Here is a 21,583-nt window from a genome sequence, read left to right as displayed (position 1 = left end):
TAAACCGGTGAGCCGTTAAAGAGGAATTGGTAATAGAGAAGTGAAATCCTAAACAGAAGCGCTGAGATGAAATGTGATCATCCTGAACTCGCGACCAAATGTTAAGGTCTAATAAAGAAGCTCATTAGACACACTTGTCTCTTTGTGAAGTGTTACACGAAGGGGGAGAAAGTGAAGGTATCGGAGAAAGTGAAGGTATCGGAGAAAGTGGAGGTATCGGAGAAAGTGAAGGTATCGGAGAAAGTGAAGGTATCCGAGAAAGTGGAGGTATCCCAGAAAGTGAAGGTATCGGGTTAGAGAGAAATGATGATTGAAAAATGAAAAAACAAAGTGGAAGAAGAAAACTAAAGGAAGATAAAATCAAATGTTGAAATATTAAGTATTATTAAATATTAAATTAAGTTTCGGAAAAGATTTCTATCTAATCTAATCTAAACTAAACTAAACTAAACTAAACTAATCTTATCTTTCTTTCTATCTATCTATCTATCTATCTATCTATCTATCTATCTATCTATCTATCTATCTATCTATCTATCTATCTATCTATCTATCTATCTTTCTGTCGGTCTTTCTGTCTCCTTTCCCAAAGAGAGAGAGAGAGAGATTTGAAAATTATAAGAATATTTATCTGTATGCATCAAATTTCAACTTCTTACATATCATTAACTAATCTGGGGCCATCCTACTTCTACCCCCCCCCCTTCCCATTCAGGGCAGTAAACATAAACAACAACTAAATCCTAGTGCCTTGATAGACGATTGGTCATGCGAATCATGCTCACCATCATCAGTGCACTACGCTGACCCCCACCACAGACTCACGCCATGGACTCACCACAGGGTTCAGGTAGATAGAGAAGTGTTTCTTGTCCTTCACGACTGTGGTGTAGTTGGCGTAGGCAAAGTACGGTAGCGCCATCACGACGAACGTGGCCAGCACGATCAGTAAGGTCACTGCGACTTTCTTCTGCTGGGACAGGATCAGATCCTCGGCCACTGTCGAGTTGGTCCGCATCCTCTGGGAGTGTCTTTTGATCTCCTGAAACATCCGGATGTAGCAGAAGACCAGGATGCTGCCGGAAAAAAGGTATCGAGTCAGTTTAATCATAGTTGTCAAATCTAAGAAACTATAAACGTATTTAGATTCATTTTTGTTTTTTAAAGTCAATAAGTGAAGCAGCAGAGCTTCCCGGGTTAGAGTTAGGTGAGGCTCTTCTTTCTTAAAAGGCTTTTTAATCCATTGTTATAGTCAAATTTTCATGCTGGTATACATTACATGACCGACTAGAGGGTGCTTATAGGTGCTGTCTGCCTAATATCCACCACCGCCCCTCCCCTTTTGTTTTTCCTAAATAAAGTTGACATTAAACTCAAATCATGAGATGCAAGACTAAGACGCAAAGTGAATGTCACAAAACGAGCAAATATTTGTATGTATGTATTCAATTAGTAAGTGAGCTACACTGATCTGACGGTGTTCACTTGGAGAAAGAATGAATCAAGAGTAAGAGTAATCTATGAACAGTACAGTGGAATTAAATCACAAGGCTTATCAGCCAAGGAGCATATTGATAGATATCATTATCATGTGATGCCTTGACCCAGTAAAGAAATGGTTGGGTTCACAGAAGTCAATGAATCGTGTATTTTAATAATTGTTAGAAGCTAAATATCGCGACCACTAGTAAGAACTAAACAAAAAATACAAACAAGAGAAAGTTACTATTTAACATTTTGATTGAAACTGAAATGTGACTATAAAATACATTACTATTTATTCCCACATTAAGACTTTTTCTTTTATTTTTACTTCGTTAGAACGACGACAATTAAAGGATTGAACTCCAGACAAACTCTCTAGGGCATCGTTCTTTAAAATTCTGAGCAAACCTTTACAAGTGTCCTCATTACGAGAGGCAAGAGAAATGTTTATTGGAAACTCCCCTGGGGATCAAAACCACATCCATAAAAGGGAAAGATAAAAAAAAAAGAAAGGACTCAGAACTGAAGGATGATCAAATCTTCTTATTCAGATAAAACAAACACTATTTCTCTTGTCCAATCATTCTATACTTATTTAATGTGCATTTAGTATACCGAAGAAACCCGATGGCTGCTAAATCTAGTGCACTGTGAAATACATAGTGTACATTTCTAATCCTGAATTGTATTATTTTTTAAATGTCAAAGTGTGAAAACTTTAGAAAGACTATTTCTAGTGGACGTATTGGGGAGTTATGAAGAAAACAAACTCTACTTACAGAAATGGGATGACAATGCAAGTGATCTGAATGATGGCGTGAATAATAAACATTTGCAAATCGTTAGGATAACGAGGGCCGCACTGCGACGTTCCTGGCTTGTGCTCCACAATGAGCCCCGTCACATTCATGGTGGAGCAGATGGCAGCCCACAGCCAGGCGGCAGCCATCATTCCTATGATGTAGCTGAGCTTTAGAGGATTGCTGAGCGGACGGACGATAGAGAAATACTTGTGGATGCTGATGTACATGAGGGTGTGGATGGAGCTGATCAGGCAGAAGCTGTTCATCCAGCCGTTAAACATGCAGACCGCCCCGTTACCGAAAATCCAGCGATTCTCCATCAAGGTAGTGACGGTGAATGGGACCACGCAGAGGCCCACTAAAAGGTCGGCCACGGCCAGGTTGACCAGAAAGAGGTTGGTGCGTGTCCTCATGCCTCGATGACGCACGATGACCAGCAGGACCATGCAGTTGCCCACGATGATGCAGAGATCCACCAGCGCGAGGATGGTGGTCAGCGTGACGGTAAACTCGAAACTCCATTTCTGCTCGGCGCTTGTGATGTTCGTGTGGTTCCTTGTATCCAGGAAGCTGCTGTCAGTCACGCTGTCTCTGCCCATGAATACAGAGGCGGAGGTCTCACTAGTAGAAATACACGGAGACAATCTGACTTTGTAGAGTCATTTTTTTATCCTCGGGGTTTGAGGGGACCAAACATCTTAACTCTTAGTGAAGACGCCCAAATATTATGTTTGAGTCACACAGCGTTCAACCAATCTGAAAATGAAACAAAGCCATACAAATCTGTGACTGATATTCAAATATTTCATGTTTCAATTTGAACTCTTAGCAAGTACAATATTAAACAAAAACATTTTAAAAAGACAGTTTCTTCTAATAACCTGATGACTTTTGTAAAGGCTGTTACAATTTGCTAAGACTTTGCTCTAATAACTAATGGATGTCAGATAAAAAACAACATTTTTCACCATTCTCAAATTCCAACTCCCCACACCAAAAAAAACCCCAACAAACTTAGTACTACGCAAATGTGTAAATTACACAGTGTATAGCGGATTATAATTTGATGATATAAATATAGATACAGACTAAAGAAACAATAAAAGACAGTAATCTGAACTAGAATATTGGAACTAGTTAGAAATTCGAAATAGAAGATTCTGATTCTGACAAACATTTAAAGACAGTAGTCTCTCTAGCATGATGTGTACATAAGACAGTGCTCAAAATGTTCCCGAACTTCTATTTTTTATTTTAAAATCATTAGAGCAGTTTTCGAGATCCGTGTCCCTCTTCTCACCAATGAAGAGTTTGCAAGCTTATATAAGCAATAGTAAGAATACACGAATCTATTCAAATATTTAGTTTTCTTAAGCTAAGTTTTATATAGAACATATTTGTTGATTTATGTTCTCTTATAGACAGATAAATATAGATATAGAGAGAGATATATATAGAGATAGATAGATAGATAGATAGATAGATAGATAGATAGATAGATAGATAGATAGATAGATAGATAGATAGATAGATAGATACAGTGGCGTAGCAAGGTATCCGAGGGACCAGATACAGGAATATGACGTAAGCCTACTCCGGTAAGTTGAGTGTGACTGAACCCTAATTGAACCGTACTGTATCTGATGTGAGACCACACATAAGATAAACAATACATAAGACAGACAACACATACGAAATACAATGCATAACACAGACAACACATAAGACAGACAACACATAAGACAGACAAGACAGACATTACATAAGACAGACAACACATAGCACAGGCAATACATAAGACAGACAACACATTAGACAGACAATACATAAGACAGACTATACTTAAGGTACACAAGAGCTTCATGGGGTTGAGGTTCTCAAACATCAGGTTCTTTTAAAACGTGTAACATGCTACGACCCCGAGTCACAAGCTAAATGTGTATTGATCGTCATGGACAGATATTGTTCTTACAGACTCTGGATAACACTAAGGTCATGAGGACTTCCCACAGCGCCATTGCCCGGACTAAATGCTTCACGTGATCTTCATGGACACACAATTTTAAGGTACCTTTCTTAAGATCATTGTTAATCCTACACACAACAAAGTCCTTTGTAATATCGAGCACAGTTTCCAAGGACAAAATGCTTTGGATGGATGGAAGATTCGTTACCTCTTTGCTAATGCGGTTAGTATTGTTTGGTTATATTATTGAAGGTTAGGTTTAACCTGCTCAAATCTTCTTTGCATACCCGAATTCATTTGGACGTGATACCAACAAATACAATTTCACTATCGTCTCATAAAATTATTTCATGTATCTTAACTAGTAAATGTATACCTTTATATAAAAAAATGCAAAAACATAAATATAATTTATTTGACATTTATTTTTACAAATTTTCATGATAATTTAGATCATTCAAAGTTCGCAACGGCTACTTTTTTCTTTTCCGACACTGAACCATCTAATTTTTAAAATTATCTATGCAAGCAGATTTTTTTTTAAAATACATTATTTTTCAATGAAAAACTCCAGGGGAGGTAAGTCTTTTAAAAAAGGTCACAGACTTGTTCATTAATAAATCAAGCTTCATTCATAGATTCGCGCATTGGTACAAAAAAATTGGCATCTAAGGTCAAAATGAAAAAAGTATCAATGGATCATTATAAAATAGATTTTCCATTTATTAACTAACTCATGGAATAGAATACTGATTCAGTTCTAGATCTTGACTTAGATCTAGTTCTAGATCTAGACCTAGACTTACATCTTGAATCTATATTTAGATCTAGAACCAGGTCTATATCTTGCTAGATCTATGTCTAGTTTGTATGACAAATGACAACGGAGATATTAATTTTTATTTGCGAGAGGGAAGTCTTGTCAAGCCTTTTGTACACAAATGTAGCTAGCTCACTAACTAAAGTAATCTAGGTCAATTTTTTTTTTTTCATGCTGCCAATTTATCTAATTTTGTAAGAAGAATAAATCTTTTTTTAGTTTCTCTTTATTATTGTAACATGTTATTAATTTTGAATGGATGGATAAGGTTAATAATTATTATTTTAAAAAATATAAGTGTACGCTAAATAAATATATGGAGATGTTGTGGTTGAGGCGTAAAGCACTTGGAACCGGAAGTCCCGTGTTCAAATCCCGATGAAGACTCTCGGTGGACCACTTTAGGGGGCCGATTTTGAGTTTGTGTAAACTGCCTTTATAACCTTGTTATTATTATAATTATTATTATTAAATATCTTACACGTTAGAATTTAATAAAATGCTATACTGTCAATTTAAGAATTACCTTTCTCTAATAGATTTCATACCACAGTAATACTATTTAAATCAGTTTGTTAGGTCTTTCACTCTTTACTACGACAGAAACATAATTGAAGAACATAAATACGCAATGGTAGGCTAAACTAAGGTTAACATCTGAAACAGAGTTTCACAGCCAACACTTTTTTCTCTTACAAAAAAGTTAGTTTGGGAGCCATGTTGGTCGTGGACCCGGGCGCATTGAACCCCTTCACGCTATGGTTGCTACACCTCTGGACTGATAGATAGATGGATAGATAGATAGATAGATAGAAGCACAGATAAGTGTTTTAGAAGTAAGTTTTTCAAGCTAAATCTGTGTTTTCCCGTTTTCCATATCTGCAACCACATAAGCTAACAATAAGCAGATCTAATCGTGTGTGTATTCGTTGACTGCTGAAACTATTAGTTACTTGAACTTGCAGCTATTAACACAGAGAAAGGGAGAGAGGAAAAAGATTGAACACAAAAACAGCTGCCCGGGTAGTGGATGGAGAGGTAGGAATGCTGGGATGCTAGTCGAGGTATGTGAGACTAGCACTTAACGAAAGTTACGTGGCGAGAGTTCAACTCGGGGGAAGCAACGAGGGTGCCTCTATAAAAATGTGTGGGGTGTACGATGGTGGTAAAGAAAGTTAAAAAGCGACCAGAACATGGAACTCTGGGATGGCGATGTACTGACAACGTGATTTTGAAATTGTTTACTTCTGAAAAGAATCAATACTGAAAAAGTTTAATTTTGGCCAGTCAAAACTTAGATAATTTATCAAACACTGTAATACAGTTAAACACTAATTCTAATTACGAACGCGCTATGTACACATCAAGGATTCAGATTTGACCTACACAACAGAAGAATTCAGTCCAGTAGTTAAACAAGCACGTCAGCTATACACATAATTTTCTAAACAAAATAAAATTTCTGCTAGTCACTATCCATCACTTTTTGACTACAATAAGTATATACTTGGTAGTTTGGGATAGAAGGCATATATAATTGCAACAATAAAGCCATTTAAAGTTCTATTGCAATCAAGTATCCACGTTGAGTATATAAAAACTATTTAATTGTCTGGCAACAACAATAAAATCATGAAGAAAACGATTCCCTGCTTCAAATCACTGGATTGGTGGGTGCCAGTTTAAAATATAATAAAGAAGATCAAAAATAGATAGGAGCAAACAGATAACAGGACACATAACTCTTCTGATCCTCCTCTCTTGTATTGTTTTACAACAGTTACACTTTGAAATATTTAGAACATGTTACATTTGGATATTTCCATCCTGATAGAAACAGTTGATGATATTTGACTAATAACACATGGCCGACATTTTTTTGTACAATTCCTCTTATTAGCTTGCGAATTCATAGATAAAACCCGGACACGGATAACGAAAATGGCTATAACGATTTGGGGAAAAAATATTTTGTAATTGGCCACACAATAAAAACTTAGATTTGACAGTTGTAAGTTTTCAAAATATAATCATCTTAAAATTAAACTGAGTTTATTTTGAACATGTAACAGTGGAAATTTCCGCATGTAGTCAGTAAAGTTCCTTTTTCAAACCTTGCGATCTATAGGGCAGATGATGTTAAGGTCATCTGTCTCTTTGGCCAACGGTTAACGAGCAGGGTATCATGTGTCTAGCAAAACGATCAACCGCCTTTACCTTCGCCATCTTAAGTCAGGTTCCCATTAGAGTTGGGTGGACTTCAGGGGCGCCCTGAAAATCCTGAAATTCCAAATCTCCGTCTTCAACGAGTTTCGAACCCAGGAATCCAGGTTATGAAGCTAAGCGCTTAACCATTCAGCCGCCGCGTCAATAATGAAAATTATAAAATAAATAGAGGTTCAAGAAAATAATTTTAGAAATCATTTGCTGGACTGCTAGAATTTATTTCTCACGATATACATTTTATATAATACTTATACAATTTATTATAACCATTTGCTCTATAATCCCTATACCTCTAACCAGATCCATCAATTCTATCTCTCTAGCTGGATCTAGTATTCGAGTCTAGAATACTGTCTTTTAATCTTTCCAACTGATGATCTACATCACCAAACTAGAATTGTCCATACTCAGAGTTGATTTATGCATTATACATTCATTAGTTATTAAGAGCGAAGTAATTTCTCTTAATGAAAAAGTCATCCATTTCATAATGAAGGAATTTTGTTTTAGTGTAGGCCTATGTGTTTTTAAACCTAAAGATTGTGTATAGAAAACCCTTTTTTAAAATTGGAGACTTAACGTTGATGGTATTTGAAACGAACTAATTTTGTATCACAATGGCAATAAATAATGGTTCCAATGTCTTGTTATCGAACAGAACAATAGTCGATACCCAAACTGGCCAGGTAAGAGGCCTGACTAGTTTCTTACACAATTGAAAACCAAAGTCAATAACTTCAAATTATTTATAAAAATTGTTCATTATACAAGAAATGATAAAGTCCATAATAAAACAAATAGACATGATAATAGTGTCACCAAACAAAGCGACCTTTTCACGTATAAATAAAATAAATTGAGCATCTCATGAATACAAACTAAAAAGAATTCAGAGAGTTGCATTTGTATAATAAAATGTATTTAAAATATATCTATTTAAAAAGGCGAAATGTCAGAAAGATGATAGAAAAACATATATCCATGACCAATTTCTCAAGAGACAGTGACTGACTGTATTAAAAGTAATTTATAAACAGTAGTCACTTACCGCTTGTTGTTATGTAAGATACTTTAATCAATATCAAACTACAGACAACACTAAATTACTTTTTGATCACAATTTTAACACGTTCTTTTAGATGTTGAAGAATTAAATCCAACTATTTACTCACTCCATTGGCTGAAATATGCAAATTAAAAAAAGGACCGGCATCACGTTTGGAGCTTATATAGACATGTGATGTCTTTAACTCAACTCTCTCTCTCTCTCTCTCTCTCAGCAGCCACTCCTGTCTCCGTGCTATTCATAGCTTCCCCCTCTGATCGTGCGTGCGCGGCCAACTGGAAACTAGTCCAGTGAGTAGAATACTAAGTATCAAGAAACAAAAAAATGGAGAAAAAAAAAGTGAGGGGGTGAAAGTTGTTGAGTACTTCAGCAACCAAGATTTCTTTCCAAATTTGAAATGACATTTAAAAGGTGAGTCCTTTGGGTGAGCTCTTGTTTTGTGTACACTAGAAACTGACTACATTGCCTTCAATGTATTTCAACCTACAATCAAACATGTTGAACAGGTTTATGTGTCAAGTTTTACATTAAAAAAAACAAAAAAACAATTACGACAGCTTTTCAAAGTTTTTATGAAACTTTTCATTTCATTAAAACGTGAAACATTTTTTGCGAATGCGTGCATGACGTATCATTCAACAAATTGTGTTACCATGGAGTTGTTTTGTTTTTTTAAATTTACACAACAAAAATAATCAAATAACCGAGAAATGAAAGCATACAAATATTGTTCAATATTATTGCAAAGAGAAAATGTTTATGATTTCTCTTCAAATACTTCCTTTAGCTCGTGGGAGAATTTATAACCCGGGAGCAAAACTTCGTTCTAAAGAAATACGTAGCCAAAGAAAAGATGGCGCCTTAGAAAGATGAAGAAAGCAAATACAATATAAAATGTGACTCTGGCATTGAATGGCATAGTCTGTACAATATTTGAAGTATTTAATATTTTTTCCTTTGGAAGGTAGATTCGATATTTATCCTTATTTCGGTATTCTTTCTCTTCTGACACGTGTCAGAATGGAGGCCATACAAAAGAAAAAAGGAGGGGAATTAGTATCGAGCATAGCTCTTGAGATTTGAAAATCATGTTATTTTGTGCTCATTATTTTAAACAGTATGATTAAAAATGTAAATGAAACAATTTTGTCTAATTGGTTGATATGATGACTGGTTGAAGACTTCAGAGACATTTGAACAAAGCACACTAAGATGTAACACTGGACTACATGTGACCACTATGACCTCTTACTTCTCCAAGGAGATTATTCAATCATCCGATCATTTCGATGCATCTAGAGCAATGATTGAGCTTCAAGAACCAGATGAGAGATGCATCCTCAAAGTGGGCAATGATTGAGCTTCAAGAACCAGATGAGAGATGTATCCTCAAAGTGGGCAATGATTGAGCTTCAAGAACCAGATGAGAGATGTATCCTCAAAGTGGGCAATGATTGAGCTTCAAGAACCAGATGAGAGATGTATCCTCAAAGTGGGCAATGATTGAGCTTCAAGAACCAGATGAGAGATGTATCCTCAAAGTGGGCAATGATTGAGCTTCAAGAACCAGATGAGAGATGTATCCTCAAAGTGGGCAATGATTGAGCTTCAAGAACCAGATGAGAGATGTATCCTCAAAGTGGGCAATGATTGAGCTTCAAGAACCAGATGAGAGATGTATCCTCAAAGTGGGCAATGATTGAGCTTCAAGAACCAGGTGAGAGATGTATCCTCAAAGTGGGCAATGATTGAGCTTCAAGAACCAGATGAGAGATGCATCCTCAAAGTGGGCAATGATTGAGCTTCAAGAACCAGATGAGAGATGTATCCTCAAAGTGAGCAATGATTGAGCTTCAAGAACCAGATGAGAGATGTATCCTCAAAGTGGGCAATGATTGAGCTTCAAGAACCAGATGAGAGATGTATCCTCAAAGTGGGCAATGATTGAGCTTCAAGAACCAGATGAGAGATGTATCCTCAAAGTGGGCAATGATTGAGCTTCAAGAACCAGATGAGAGATGTATCCTCAAAGTGGGCAATGATTGAGCTTCAAGAACCAGATGAGAGATGTATCCTCAAAGTGGGCAATGATTGAGCTTCAAGAACCAGATGAGAGATGTATCCTCAAAGTGGGCAATGATTGAGCTTCAAGAACCAGATGAGAGATGTATCCTCAAAGTGGGCAATGATTGAGCTTCAAGAACCAGATGAGAGATGTATCCTCAAAGTGGGCAATGATTGAGCTTCAAGAACCAGGTGAGAGATGTATCCTCAAAGTGGGCAATGATTGAGCTTCAAGAACCAGATGAGAGATGTATCCTCAAAGTGGGCAATGACAATGGCTAACAACAAATTCACATGGTTATTGTTGGCCTCCTTCAGTCGTAGAACGACCCTAGGGTTCATATCGCACACTTCCTCATGTGGCTGTGGAGCCCTATTTTGGAGAGACACTCCCGTCCACAAATAGTGCAGGTTAAGATGGATTTCGCTTCGGTGGTAGAGGAGCTGGCCTTTTTTCGCATTGTACGTTTTTCTTCCAGAGCTGAGGCCCATGTTCTTTCACTGTCCGTGGCTTTCTTGGTCACTGTCTCTCTCCATCTGTTGCGGTCTAGAGATATGTCTTCCCAATGGTCATAATTGATGTTCACTGATTTGAAGTCCCATTTTATTACATCTGTGTAACGTCACATTCACATGGTAATATATCATTATACAACATAAGGAGATGGAGGGGGGGGGGGTTCGAGTGGATTTATTTAATAACTAAAGTAAAATGGTTTGAAAAATCCCTGATCTGGAGTTGTAAATTTTTTGGGGGCATCAGAACATTTTACGGGACAATTTTTAGAGTCTTTTTATCTTGATTAGCCAAGAATTACATGATCACATAAAAAAAATATCATAACATCAAAGATTTTAAAATATACAAAAGTGAAAAATATTTCGTACAAATTTGACACAAAGGTTATTATGGGTTCGAATGGGTAACGCTACACGCTAAAGAAACTTCTCATAATTACTTAGCACTTCAAACTATTTAATCAAATGAATAGGAAACAAAATGTTCTTAGGGGAATGTCTGACAATATTTTCTTGCATGGGTAAACAGAATAATGAAATAAATTGTAAAGACATTGTTGGTAAGTAGAACCCGGTGACTGGGGAACTTTAGAAATGAGATCTACGTGTGTGTCTATTTCTCGTTCACACCTCAAACATCAAAGTCAAATAAATGGGAATATAAGATATATGCTAGTTGAATGGGAATATAAGATATATGCTAGTTGAATGGGAATATAAGATATATGCTAGTTGAATGGGAATATAAGATATATGCTAGTTGAATGGGAATATAAGATATATCTTATGTGATATTATCTTATTTTACGTGTTGTTATCTTACAAGACTATTACAATGTACTTCACAATATACTAGTGACTGTTACTTGATATTTGTTGGCTCATGACCAGATCAAGTTACCTCTTTTATAGTGTCATTACATTTCTGTAATCGTTTCATTATTGAATTTACCAGTTGTTATTTTTCAGGCATTTAGAAAATAAAATAAAATAAGTAAACATTTAAACTTTACAAAATAAATAGAAGAAATCATTTCTATTTGACCTGAGGCGCTTTGATTCCATGGAAGACAAGATGAGGTCATTCAAAAATGTAGTGTTTTTTTTTATTAAAATATTTCATTGGAGTGTTTTAATTTAGTCTTAGGCCATGAGATAACAAGTGAAACTGAATTCGCCAAGCAAATCAATCAATCGCACTACGTTTACAGAATTAAATGAACAGAAGAAATTAGATTAACAAATGGAACTATTCTTTTCTGTACAATGTGCCTTCAATAAATCATGAGGCCAGAGACTCGTCAAAGTAAAGTATCTCCTTTCAGAACTTGCGATTTATAGGGCAGATGATGATAAGGTTATTAGTTTCTTTAACCAACGGTTAACGAGCAGGATGTTATGTGGCCAGCACAACGACCAATCGCCTTTACATTCACCAACTAAAGTCAGGTACCCACTCATGGCGTCACAAAAAGTCCCGAAATTTAAAATCCCAGTCTTCATCCTAATTCGAACACGGGACTCCAAAGCCAAGCGCTTTACAACTCAGCCACCGCCCCCACCCGAGACTGGTTATCGTAGTCCTAATCTCCTAATCAGGTACATTGTATATCTATCTCCTAATCAGGTACATTGTATATCTATCTCCTAATCAGGTACATTGTAAATCTATCTCCTAATCAGGTACATTGTATATCTATCTCCTAATCAGGTACATTGTATATCTATCTCCTAACCAGGTACATTGTAAATCTATCTCCTAATCAGGTACATTGTATATCTATCTCTTTGATACATTTTGAGATCCCTATATCTTGAAAAGTAGCACACACTAAAATACATGAACACGGCTGTGACACAGTCAACTTATTGACTCGACAGCTTGGACGTCAACTTTTAAATTCTGTCAGGATTACTATTGACTGACCCCCACCCCTTATTTCATTGTATTATCTCCAGACAGCTTGAGGAGTAAAAGGAAAGCGTTGAGTCCATTGACAATCTGCTCTGATGGACAAATGATGTTAGGGAATTTTCTACCGCTTCCTTAATTTCATCCTATCTGTCTAGATGAGAGTTAAATGAACCCAAAGTCAAAATGGTGAAAGAAGAAAATGTAATAGTAAGAAACAGGCAGACAGACAGACAGATAGATAGATAGATAGATAGATAGATAGATAGATAGACAGAAAGACTTAAAGAAAACAGATATTCTGCATCAGTATCCTCACACCGTATACTGTCAGTTGCTATCTCTCAGAATTCTCTCTGGAGATCCAGGAGTTCAATGCTCAGCATATAAAAATTCCAATGTTCACAATGAAGGCAGACAACCCTGAGTGAGCCTCGCTAATAAAATTGTAACAATTAATCACAGCAAAAAGTTATAGGTGTACTTAACTGATAAGCTCTGGTTTTTGTTTTCTAGATGAAAATGCCATAAATTCTATTTTACAAGCTACCACATAGAAAGGGCCAAAAGATGTCATCTTCTGATGATATTTTCTAAAGTAACCTTTTAATGTAATCCTTGGACTTAATCTTCTGATGTAATCTTTTAATATATTCTTCTGTTGTAAACTTCTAATGTAACTGATGTAATATTTTGACTTAATCTTCTGATTGAATCTTTTATTTTTATTTGTAATCTTCTGATTTAATCTTCTACTGTAATCTTCTACTGTAATCTTCTACTGTAATCTTCTACTGTAATCTTGGAATGAGCTTTCTAAATTAAAATTTGAAATTTAAATAACCGGTTTAGTTACCAGGGGCAATTTTAATTAGAGGAAAAAAAAATCTAACATTCAGAATAAAAATTGTTAATGAAAAAAAAAAGGAAATCGATGTTTGCGGATTGCTAATTAAAACAAAGCCACGGCATACAAATGGGCTGTCCGAGCCATTTAGTTTATTTATAGCATGTTGATACCCCTGTGTTGTACACATTCTAATCAAAATCTAGATGTAAATGTATATGTTTCACATGTTTCGGATGTTCCTTCAAGTTGAAGATAATCTACTTCCTAGTTCAAACCTCCTGCAGGGTATGAATTCACCACCTACTAGACGACCGAACAACAGTCCAGCGCGCAAACCTCACGACCAGGCAACTATTCAATCATCTAATTGGTTTCAACAGAGTCAATACAATTAAAAGTATAACTAGATGATAATATAAACAGAAATGAAGCTGATCTAGTGACTGTCAAATGTTTTGTACGTAGGAGCTTGTGACTCTCGGTGTCGCTGTACTTTATTCAATAATTTTAGAAGATTTATCTGTAGTGACTAAAGACTAGTACATTTTGACTTTAGGTACATAAAAGTAACATTGTTGTTACCGGTCGTTGACTTGTAGCACCAAACTGCTGGTAGACAACTAAACCGCTGTAAGCGTAATAGATCTTAACTAATAAAATTGAACAACTTGAACTTCCTTGCGAACTAAATAGAACTTTATTTATTACTAGACATATGTTACCCGCGACCCGCGGGTCTCTATTTGCGCATTACTGTCGATATAGTCACTGAGAGTGTTTTGGAAACAATTAAACGAAATAATAATGTAATAAGTAAAGCGAATGTGTCAATGTAAAAATAGTGTGAATGAAGCTATCAAATCAGAATAGCTAATAGGCTTCAATCCATTTTTTTAAATTGAAACATTTGCTTGTAGGCCTACATATATTGATTAAAATTTGAGATGAATAGACTAAATTTTATCATCTTAGAGTTCAATAAGAGTTTTAGACCTAGGCCTAGGAATAGACTCAGTAGAGAGATGTGTTAATACATTAATGTGTAACCATTTGGTAATGTCTAATGAAAGAATGTTCGCTACGAAAATAAAATTAGTACGCGATTCATGAATGAATATAGATCTAGGCCTTTAACTCGGCTTCGCAGCTTTCGTAGATAGATGGAGCTTAAGAAAACCAAATTTGAATGTTTATTTGATCAAAATATGAAATGAATGGACTTTAATTAATATGTTTATGTGTTAAAGTATAAAACTATCTGTGCGAAGAGAAGTTTTATCATCTTAGAGTTGAATTAGAGTGTTAGATCTAGGGATGGGATTATAAAGTAAACAATTAAACGAATTAATTTTTAGTACGCGATTCATTACGGTATTGTCTAATGAAAAAAGTTCGCCAGGAAATCTGTAGTCACAGATATCAGTAACTAATTTATGTTAAAAATGCTTTTGAAACACAGAATTGAAGGTTAATTTTATTATATAATGAAATCAATGGACCTTCCTTTGTATTTTCATGTGTCAAAGTAAAAAACTATCTGCGCAAAGTGTATTTCTTAAAATTATATCTAGGTCTAAATCCTTTCGATCTTTTCTCATGTCAACATTGTAGACATGGCCTAGATCCATAAAATACTATAGCTGTAATAGAGTCGGACAACTTTATTTTTTTTAGGGTCTTAAGTTTGTTTTAGGGCTACAATACATACACTACGGTCTAAGTTGGTACCCAAGGAACATTCCTGCCTAGTTTTATCAAGATTGGTCAAGCGGTTTTGATGTCTATAAGTAACATACATCCATACATACATACATACATACACCACACATTCTACTTTATAATATAGATATAGACGAAATCAACTTGTGATAAAGAAAATAAATGTACTAGACTTTAGTAATAATATCTTTTCACAAATCCAACTCACTACAATAACACAACCTTTCAGTCTCGCGTTCTGGCGTTGTCTCCCCTAAGACCAAGTGATGACACTGCCACCTATGTTGCATCATTCACAACCAATCGCTAACCTCTTCCCACTGTCACCATAGAAACATACATACACACACACCCATACTTTATATCAAGATTACGTGATTTGATTTGATTTGTTGATTTGAGGCACATCGGCACAATTTAGGCCATGTCGTGCCTGCAGTCCCTTAAGGACTACTCTCTCTCTAAACAACAAGGGCCAGATTCTATACAGTTATATAATTAAAATCAAGGTCTATTCACAGTTAAAATAGTAAAGGTAGTAAAAATTTAAATATTTGGTAAAAATCTAATGTAAATAGTGCATGTTCACAAATTCAGAAATCAGATCTTCGTAGATAGCCCCACTTCCCGAATAAAGCCCAGTACCTTCCCAGGGTCGACATTATTAAATAGTGTTTTTAGATTAGTGGCTCTAAAATATTTCGCCCTGACATCCTGGTATCTGGGGCAATCAACGAGGATATGTTCCACGGTGAGGCGAGAGTCACAGTACTCGCAAAGTGGGGGCTCCTCTCTCTTCAGTACAAAAGAGTGCGTGAAGTAGGTGTGGCCAATCCTAAGTCTGGACATGGTTGTGCTACCACGCCTTGTCAGACCCTTAGATGTGGGCCGCCACCTGACATCCGCCACAATCTGCCTGAGTTTACTGTGAGTCTCAGCCTCCCATCGGTTCTGCCACTCTCGGTAGGTGGCAGAGGCAATGCTTTGTCTCAGGTCCGAGTAGGGAATTTGGGTTCCTGACACCGCATGATTTAGGGCTCTCTTTGCTTCTCTGTCTGCGGCTTCGTTTCCCTCAATGCCAACATGGGAGGGGACCCAGATGAAGGTGACATCCCTACGGTCGGCTGTTATTAGGTCCAACAGCTTCAGGCTCTTATGTACCAATGGGATGTCAGTCTTCATCCGCCCCAAAGCTTGCAATGCAGATTTGGAGTCGGAGCAGATTATAAATTTACTCCTTTCTGATGCTTTTACGGCCATAAGTGCAAGCAATATTGCGTGCAATTCGGCCGTAAAGATGGAGCAGCCATCGGGGAGTCTACGGGAGATTTTGTTCCGAAAGGAGCAGGCACACGCGACCTTTCCCTCCATTTTGGATCCGTCTGTGTAGATGGTGCCACAATCTCCGTAGCTCTCCTGCAGTTCCCTAAAGTGGACTTGTAGTATGCTTGGGTCTGTATTTTCTTTTTTGAAATTAAGGAGGGATAAATTTAATTTGGGTTTATTCATTAGCCAAGGAGGATTCTGAGGGGATTCTATTTTAGAGATTTGGTCAATGGGTGGGGTTAAATTTTGGATGGGTTCTCTCATTCGAAGGCCCAACGGCTGTATGACGTTAGGCCTTCGATTGTATAATTCTACCTCTGTGGGGTTAAATATGGAGTCAAAAGCAGGGTTCGTGGGGTTGGATTTTAGCTTGACTATATACTGCATTGCAAGCTTTTTCATTCTTATATCCATGGGGAGTTCTCCAGCCTCCACATGAAGACTTGGGATAGGTGATGTACGAAACGCGCCGAGACAGAGACGCAGGGCAGCATTTTGTATTGGTTCCAGTATTTTTAGGTACGACTTCCTTGCTGCTCCATATATTATGGATCCTGTTAGACACCTTATTTATATAGGTTAGTTATTTTAGTTATTTAGCGACGCACCATAGTAGACGCATATTGAACGGGACTAGTGACGTTTGGGATATGTTGGGTTAGAGACCGGAAAATCAGTTAGCGTTAGAACACTCCAGGGTAACGACGTGTTTAGTGACAGAGACTTCTACTGTGGCCTTTTATCATAATAAATATATATTAACTTGTTCATCATCGTTGACTACATCTCTTCACCTGTTACAATTGATGTGCCAGTTCTTGTTTGTGTTGTTGGTCAACTACACGTAATACACCCGAACAATTACACCCAAACGATTGCAGAGTAATTGGTTGACTTCAAGACAGCCTGAACTAGCAACATCACAGTGGCGACCCCGAACCTCGAAGCCGGACCCCTGTTGAAGCCGAACATCGAACCGGACCTCGAAGCAGAACGTTTACTCAGGTGAGGGTCGTGCACTCGAAGATATAAGATTTCATCGGAGTACGGCTGAACACAGCAGTATCACAGAGTGACTTTGTTCTAGATCTACAAGCAGTCGTCGCCTGTTTGATCGCACGTTCAACGAGCCGTTAACTCAGGGTGACCTTCGTCAGGACCGTAATCATCGCAACGCCTGATCTTCATATGCTGAACCGACCTACAACCAGAGAAACCGTTCATTCATAACGGGTGAGAGATCGTTAGTGAACCTGTTGGACATATTTTTTCTTCGTCATAGGAGCCACATTGAGTATCAAGTTTTACCTCGTCAGTTTCGAGAAGGACAGTTTGCCCGCTGTCAGAAGTATTGTGAGTACTACAAGTTTGGTAGCTAACTAAATCGAAATCGCTCTGTCGTCTTACCCTTGGAGAGATTCTTGTGGAGCAGTTTGCTCATTGAACCGGTTGCTTGCCACGTTTATAACGGTCACTGTGTTTAACCTTTGGAAGGTTAGTGAAGTAATCTTTATCAGTACTGAACATTGATCTATCTAGTATTCGTCGGTCTAGACCATACCTAGACTTGTTAGCAGTGAAGTTGTGGAAACAGCTACATCCACTTAATTTCGTTGAAAACCGTTAATCGTCTAACGGAACGTCGTCGGAGGTGACCTTGGTCTCACCTAGTCTACATTGGACAGTTTGGTTTATTGAAGCAGAGTACAACAGCAAACTTCGTCGTACTACCAGAGTAGCAGCAGAAGCAGTGAACTATTTTAGAGAACCGTTATTCGTCAGCCCAGATCAAGTCATCGTCGAGAAAGTCGTTATTCGTCAGCCCAGATCAAGTCATCGTCAAGAAAGCCGTTATTCGTCAGCCCAGATCAAGTCATCGTCAAGAAATTCGTTATTCGTCAGTCGTCCAGATCAAGTTGCCGTCAAGAGACTGTTATTTGTCAGTAGTCGTCTACACAAGTCAAGTCATCGCCAGAAGAACCGTTAACCTATTCGTCAGTAACTGTGTACACAAAGTCGTCGGAACTACACATACGGTCATCAACAGTCGTCGAAGAAACTAGAACATTTTGCTGTGGCATATCAGGACATCTGTGGCATTACGTGGGATACTGGTAGCACCGGAGAGCAGAGTCAGAACTGGAAGAGAGGCAGTGGAATTTGTTGTGATCTAACATATTCGGGAGTCCGAACAAAGGGATCTTTCTTATCAAAAGCTAAGTGCCATTTTTCTTATTAGTATATGTTTAGATTGCCCTTAGAAATAGATTTTGTCTAAATTTGGTACGTTAGCCTGAGTAAAATCAGGTGGTGCGCCTTAAAACCCGTCGGGGTAGAAGACGTAATTTAGATGAAAAGCTATATTATACGTTTAGGGTTGTAATTTGTTTTGTTTGTGTAAACGTCATATCCGTTGTTGCCTGGTTACTTCGTGACGTTATCATTGTGTGCCATATTGTCACATCCCAACCCATAGTGATAGTCTCATTTAATTATTTCATTTGTTTATATTATTTTAAATTATTTATTTTTATTAATTTAATTAGATCTGTAATTTTTTTCACTTAATGATAGAAAGTGCGGGTAGGATTCTTTTACTGTGAATCAGACTAAAATAATTTTAGTTTGAGCGGTTAAAATCAAATATGATTTTGCCATGAGAATAATGCCGAAACTGGCTATGTAGTCAAACACTATCGTCTGGCTAAATTTAGATCTGCAAATTGTTGTACATCTCTTTGGTACAATTTAATCATCTAGACTCTAATTTGAAATATTATTAATTGAAAAATGAATGAAGGTAGTACATTCTAGATATATGTATCTTGTTGAAGATATATTTGACATTGTATACACATATTTGTTTCGTATGGTTAAATAGAACCATAATCTAATCTAGATCTAGACTCTAGACAGTCTTTGAATTTACTCTAAACACTTCACTGTGACTTCAGTCATACCAGATTTTAAAATTGATCATAGTTATTCATACTAGATCTAAAAGTCATAGTGCTCTTGATAACTATAGATCTAAATAGTATTATTATACATACTATAATATACTAGATTTAAATTTGTGTGTAATACTGGACCTAATATACAGATTTGAATATAACCATAATAACTCAGACTAGATTTACACATTTACTAAATCTATAGATAGAGACATAACACTTAAAACTGGTATAAAAGTGTGTAAAAACTTTTAAAGTATAGCCATAACCAATATAGGCTAAGTAAAAATATATATAAAATATAAAACACAATGGCTACATCATCATATGTGGACCTTAAGGAGGTTAAGGAAACAGCTATGCAGGATGGAAAGGCCATGGAGTTAAAAGGAAAAGACTTAGCCGCTTATGTACAGCAAGTTGTGAGGGAAGAAATGGAACGTCAAGATAAAATAAGAAGGGAAAAAGAAGAGATAGAAAGACAAGAAGAACATCAAAGACAAGAGATAGAGAGGCAAGAAAGGATCAGAAAGGAAGAATATGAAAAGCAAAAAGAAGACCAAGAAAGGCAGAGAGAGCATGAAGCTAAAATGGAGAAGATGAGATTGGACGCAGCACAAGCCAGAGCCCAAACTGAACAAAGAAATAACACAAATAACTCAAATAATTATACCACTCAAAGAGACAACCCTAATTCACAGACATGGCTAAAGAGAAAGATACAAAGTTTTGATGAACAGAAGGATGACATTGGTGATTTCCTGAAAAGATATGAGGCAAAAATGTCTACATTTAATATGCCTGAAGAAGAATGGTCTGAAATACTGATAGACTTTGTTCATGGTCAAGCTCTAACAATATGCCAAAATCATGACCATCATATTGATGATAGCTATCAGGTTTTAAAAAGAGAGTTATTAAATGCATATGGTCATAATGCTACAACTTTTAGAAAGAAATACTTTGACAATATACCATCATTAGGAATAGAACCCCAAACTACCATTAATATGGAAAAGGATTTTTTCAATAAGTGGGTAAAATTAGAAAAAGTGACAAACTCTTATGAAGGATTAAAAAATTTTATTCTAGTGGACAACTTTGTAAATAAATGTGATCCTCAATTACAATCTTTTATTAGAGAAAGAAACCCAAAAACTATAGATGAAATAACAGAAATAATGAGAGTATACAAAAATGCCTATCCAAATAAACCATTTTCTGATAGGGATAAGAGCAAAGTAGATTTAATAGGATACACCAAAGAAAATGTTGATAGAAGTAGAAATAGAAACAGATCAAATAGTGGAAATAGAAAATATAGTGAAATAACCTGTTTTAAATGTCAAGGAAAAGGTCATATAGCAGCTAACTGTAGAAGAGGGAATAGTAGGTCTGGAAGTAGAAATAGATACAATGAACAAAATAACAGTAGATATAGGAGTAGAGATAGAAATGACAGGGAAAATTACAGAAATAGGAGTTACAGTAGGGAATACAAAAATAAAGGTACAGATAGGGTATATTTCATGGAAGGAAATAGGAACAATTTTGCAGTGTACCCAGGGTTTGTAGATAGAATTCCGGTGGAATTAATCAGAGATTCAGGTTGTAACACTTTGGCAGTAAAAACTAAATTTGTCAAACCTCATTGGTATAAAGGGTTTACTAAGAAAGTAGAATTAGCAGATGGCACTGTAAGGGAATTTAAAGCTATAAGGGTGTACATTGAAACTCCATTTTTCACTGGTTATTGTGATGGCATTGCAATACCAGAAATGAGATATGATATGTTAGTAGGAAACATAAAAGGAGTTAAAGAATGTTCAAGAAAAGAATTAGAAGACTGGCAAAACAAATACAAAAACATAAG

The 21,583-nt window shown here is 36.5% G+C and overlaps 1 protein-coding gene across 6 annotated transcripts in view; it reads right to left on the bottom strand.

Annotated features, from left to right (window-relative positions):
• The window catches only part of LOC106072594 (beta-1 adrenergic receptor-like), a 123,171-nt gene that overhangs the window by 49,532 nt on the left and 52,056 nt on the right, over positions 1–21,583 (bottom strand). For 4 of the 6 annotated variants that reach the window (XM_056007459.1, XM_056007462.1, XM_056007436.1 and 1 more), the window contains exons 3-4: positions 2,265–3,044; positions 839–1,076 (exon numbers count right to left, since the gene is read on the bottom strand). In XM_056007459.1, coding sequence (XP_055863434.1) covers positions 839–1,076; positions 2,265–2,887 — 861 coding nt within the window. In that variant the 5' untranslated portion in view covers positions 2,888–3,044. Of the gene's footprint in view, positions 1–838; positions 1,077–2,264; positions 3,045–8,348; positions 8,870–21,583 lie in introns of those variants that run through there. The other 2 variants (XM_056007444.1, XM_056007456.1) reach the window with 2 other exon arrangements.

The sequence above is a fragment of the Biomphalaria glabrata genome, chromosome 1, assembly GCF_947242115.1.
Source record: "Biomphalaria glabrata chromosome 1, xgBioGlab47.1, whole genome shotgun sequence".
In the NCBI taxonomy this organism is placed as follows: Eukaryota; Metazoa; Mollusca; class Gastropoda; family Planorbidae; genus Biomphalaria; species Biomphalaria glabrata.
This window is presented reverse-complemented; position numbering and strand designations above follow the sequence as displayed.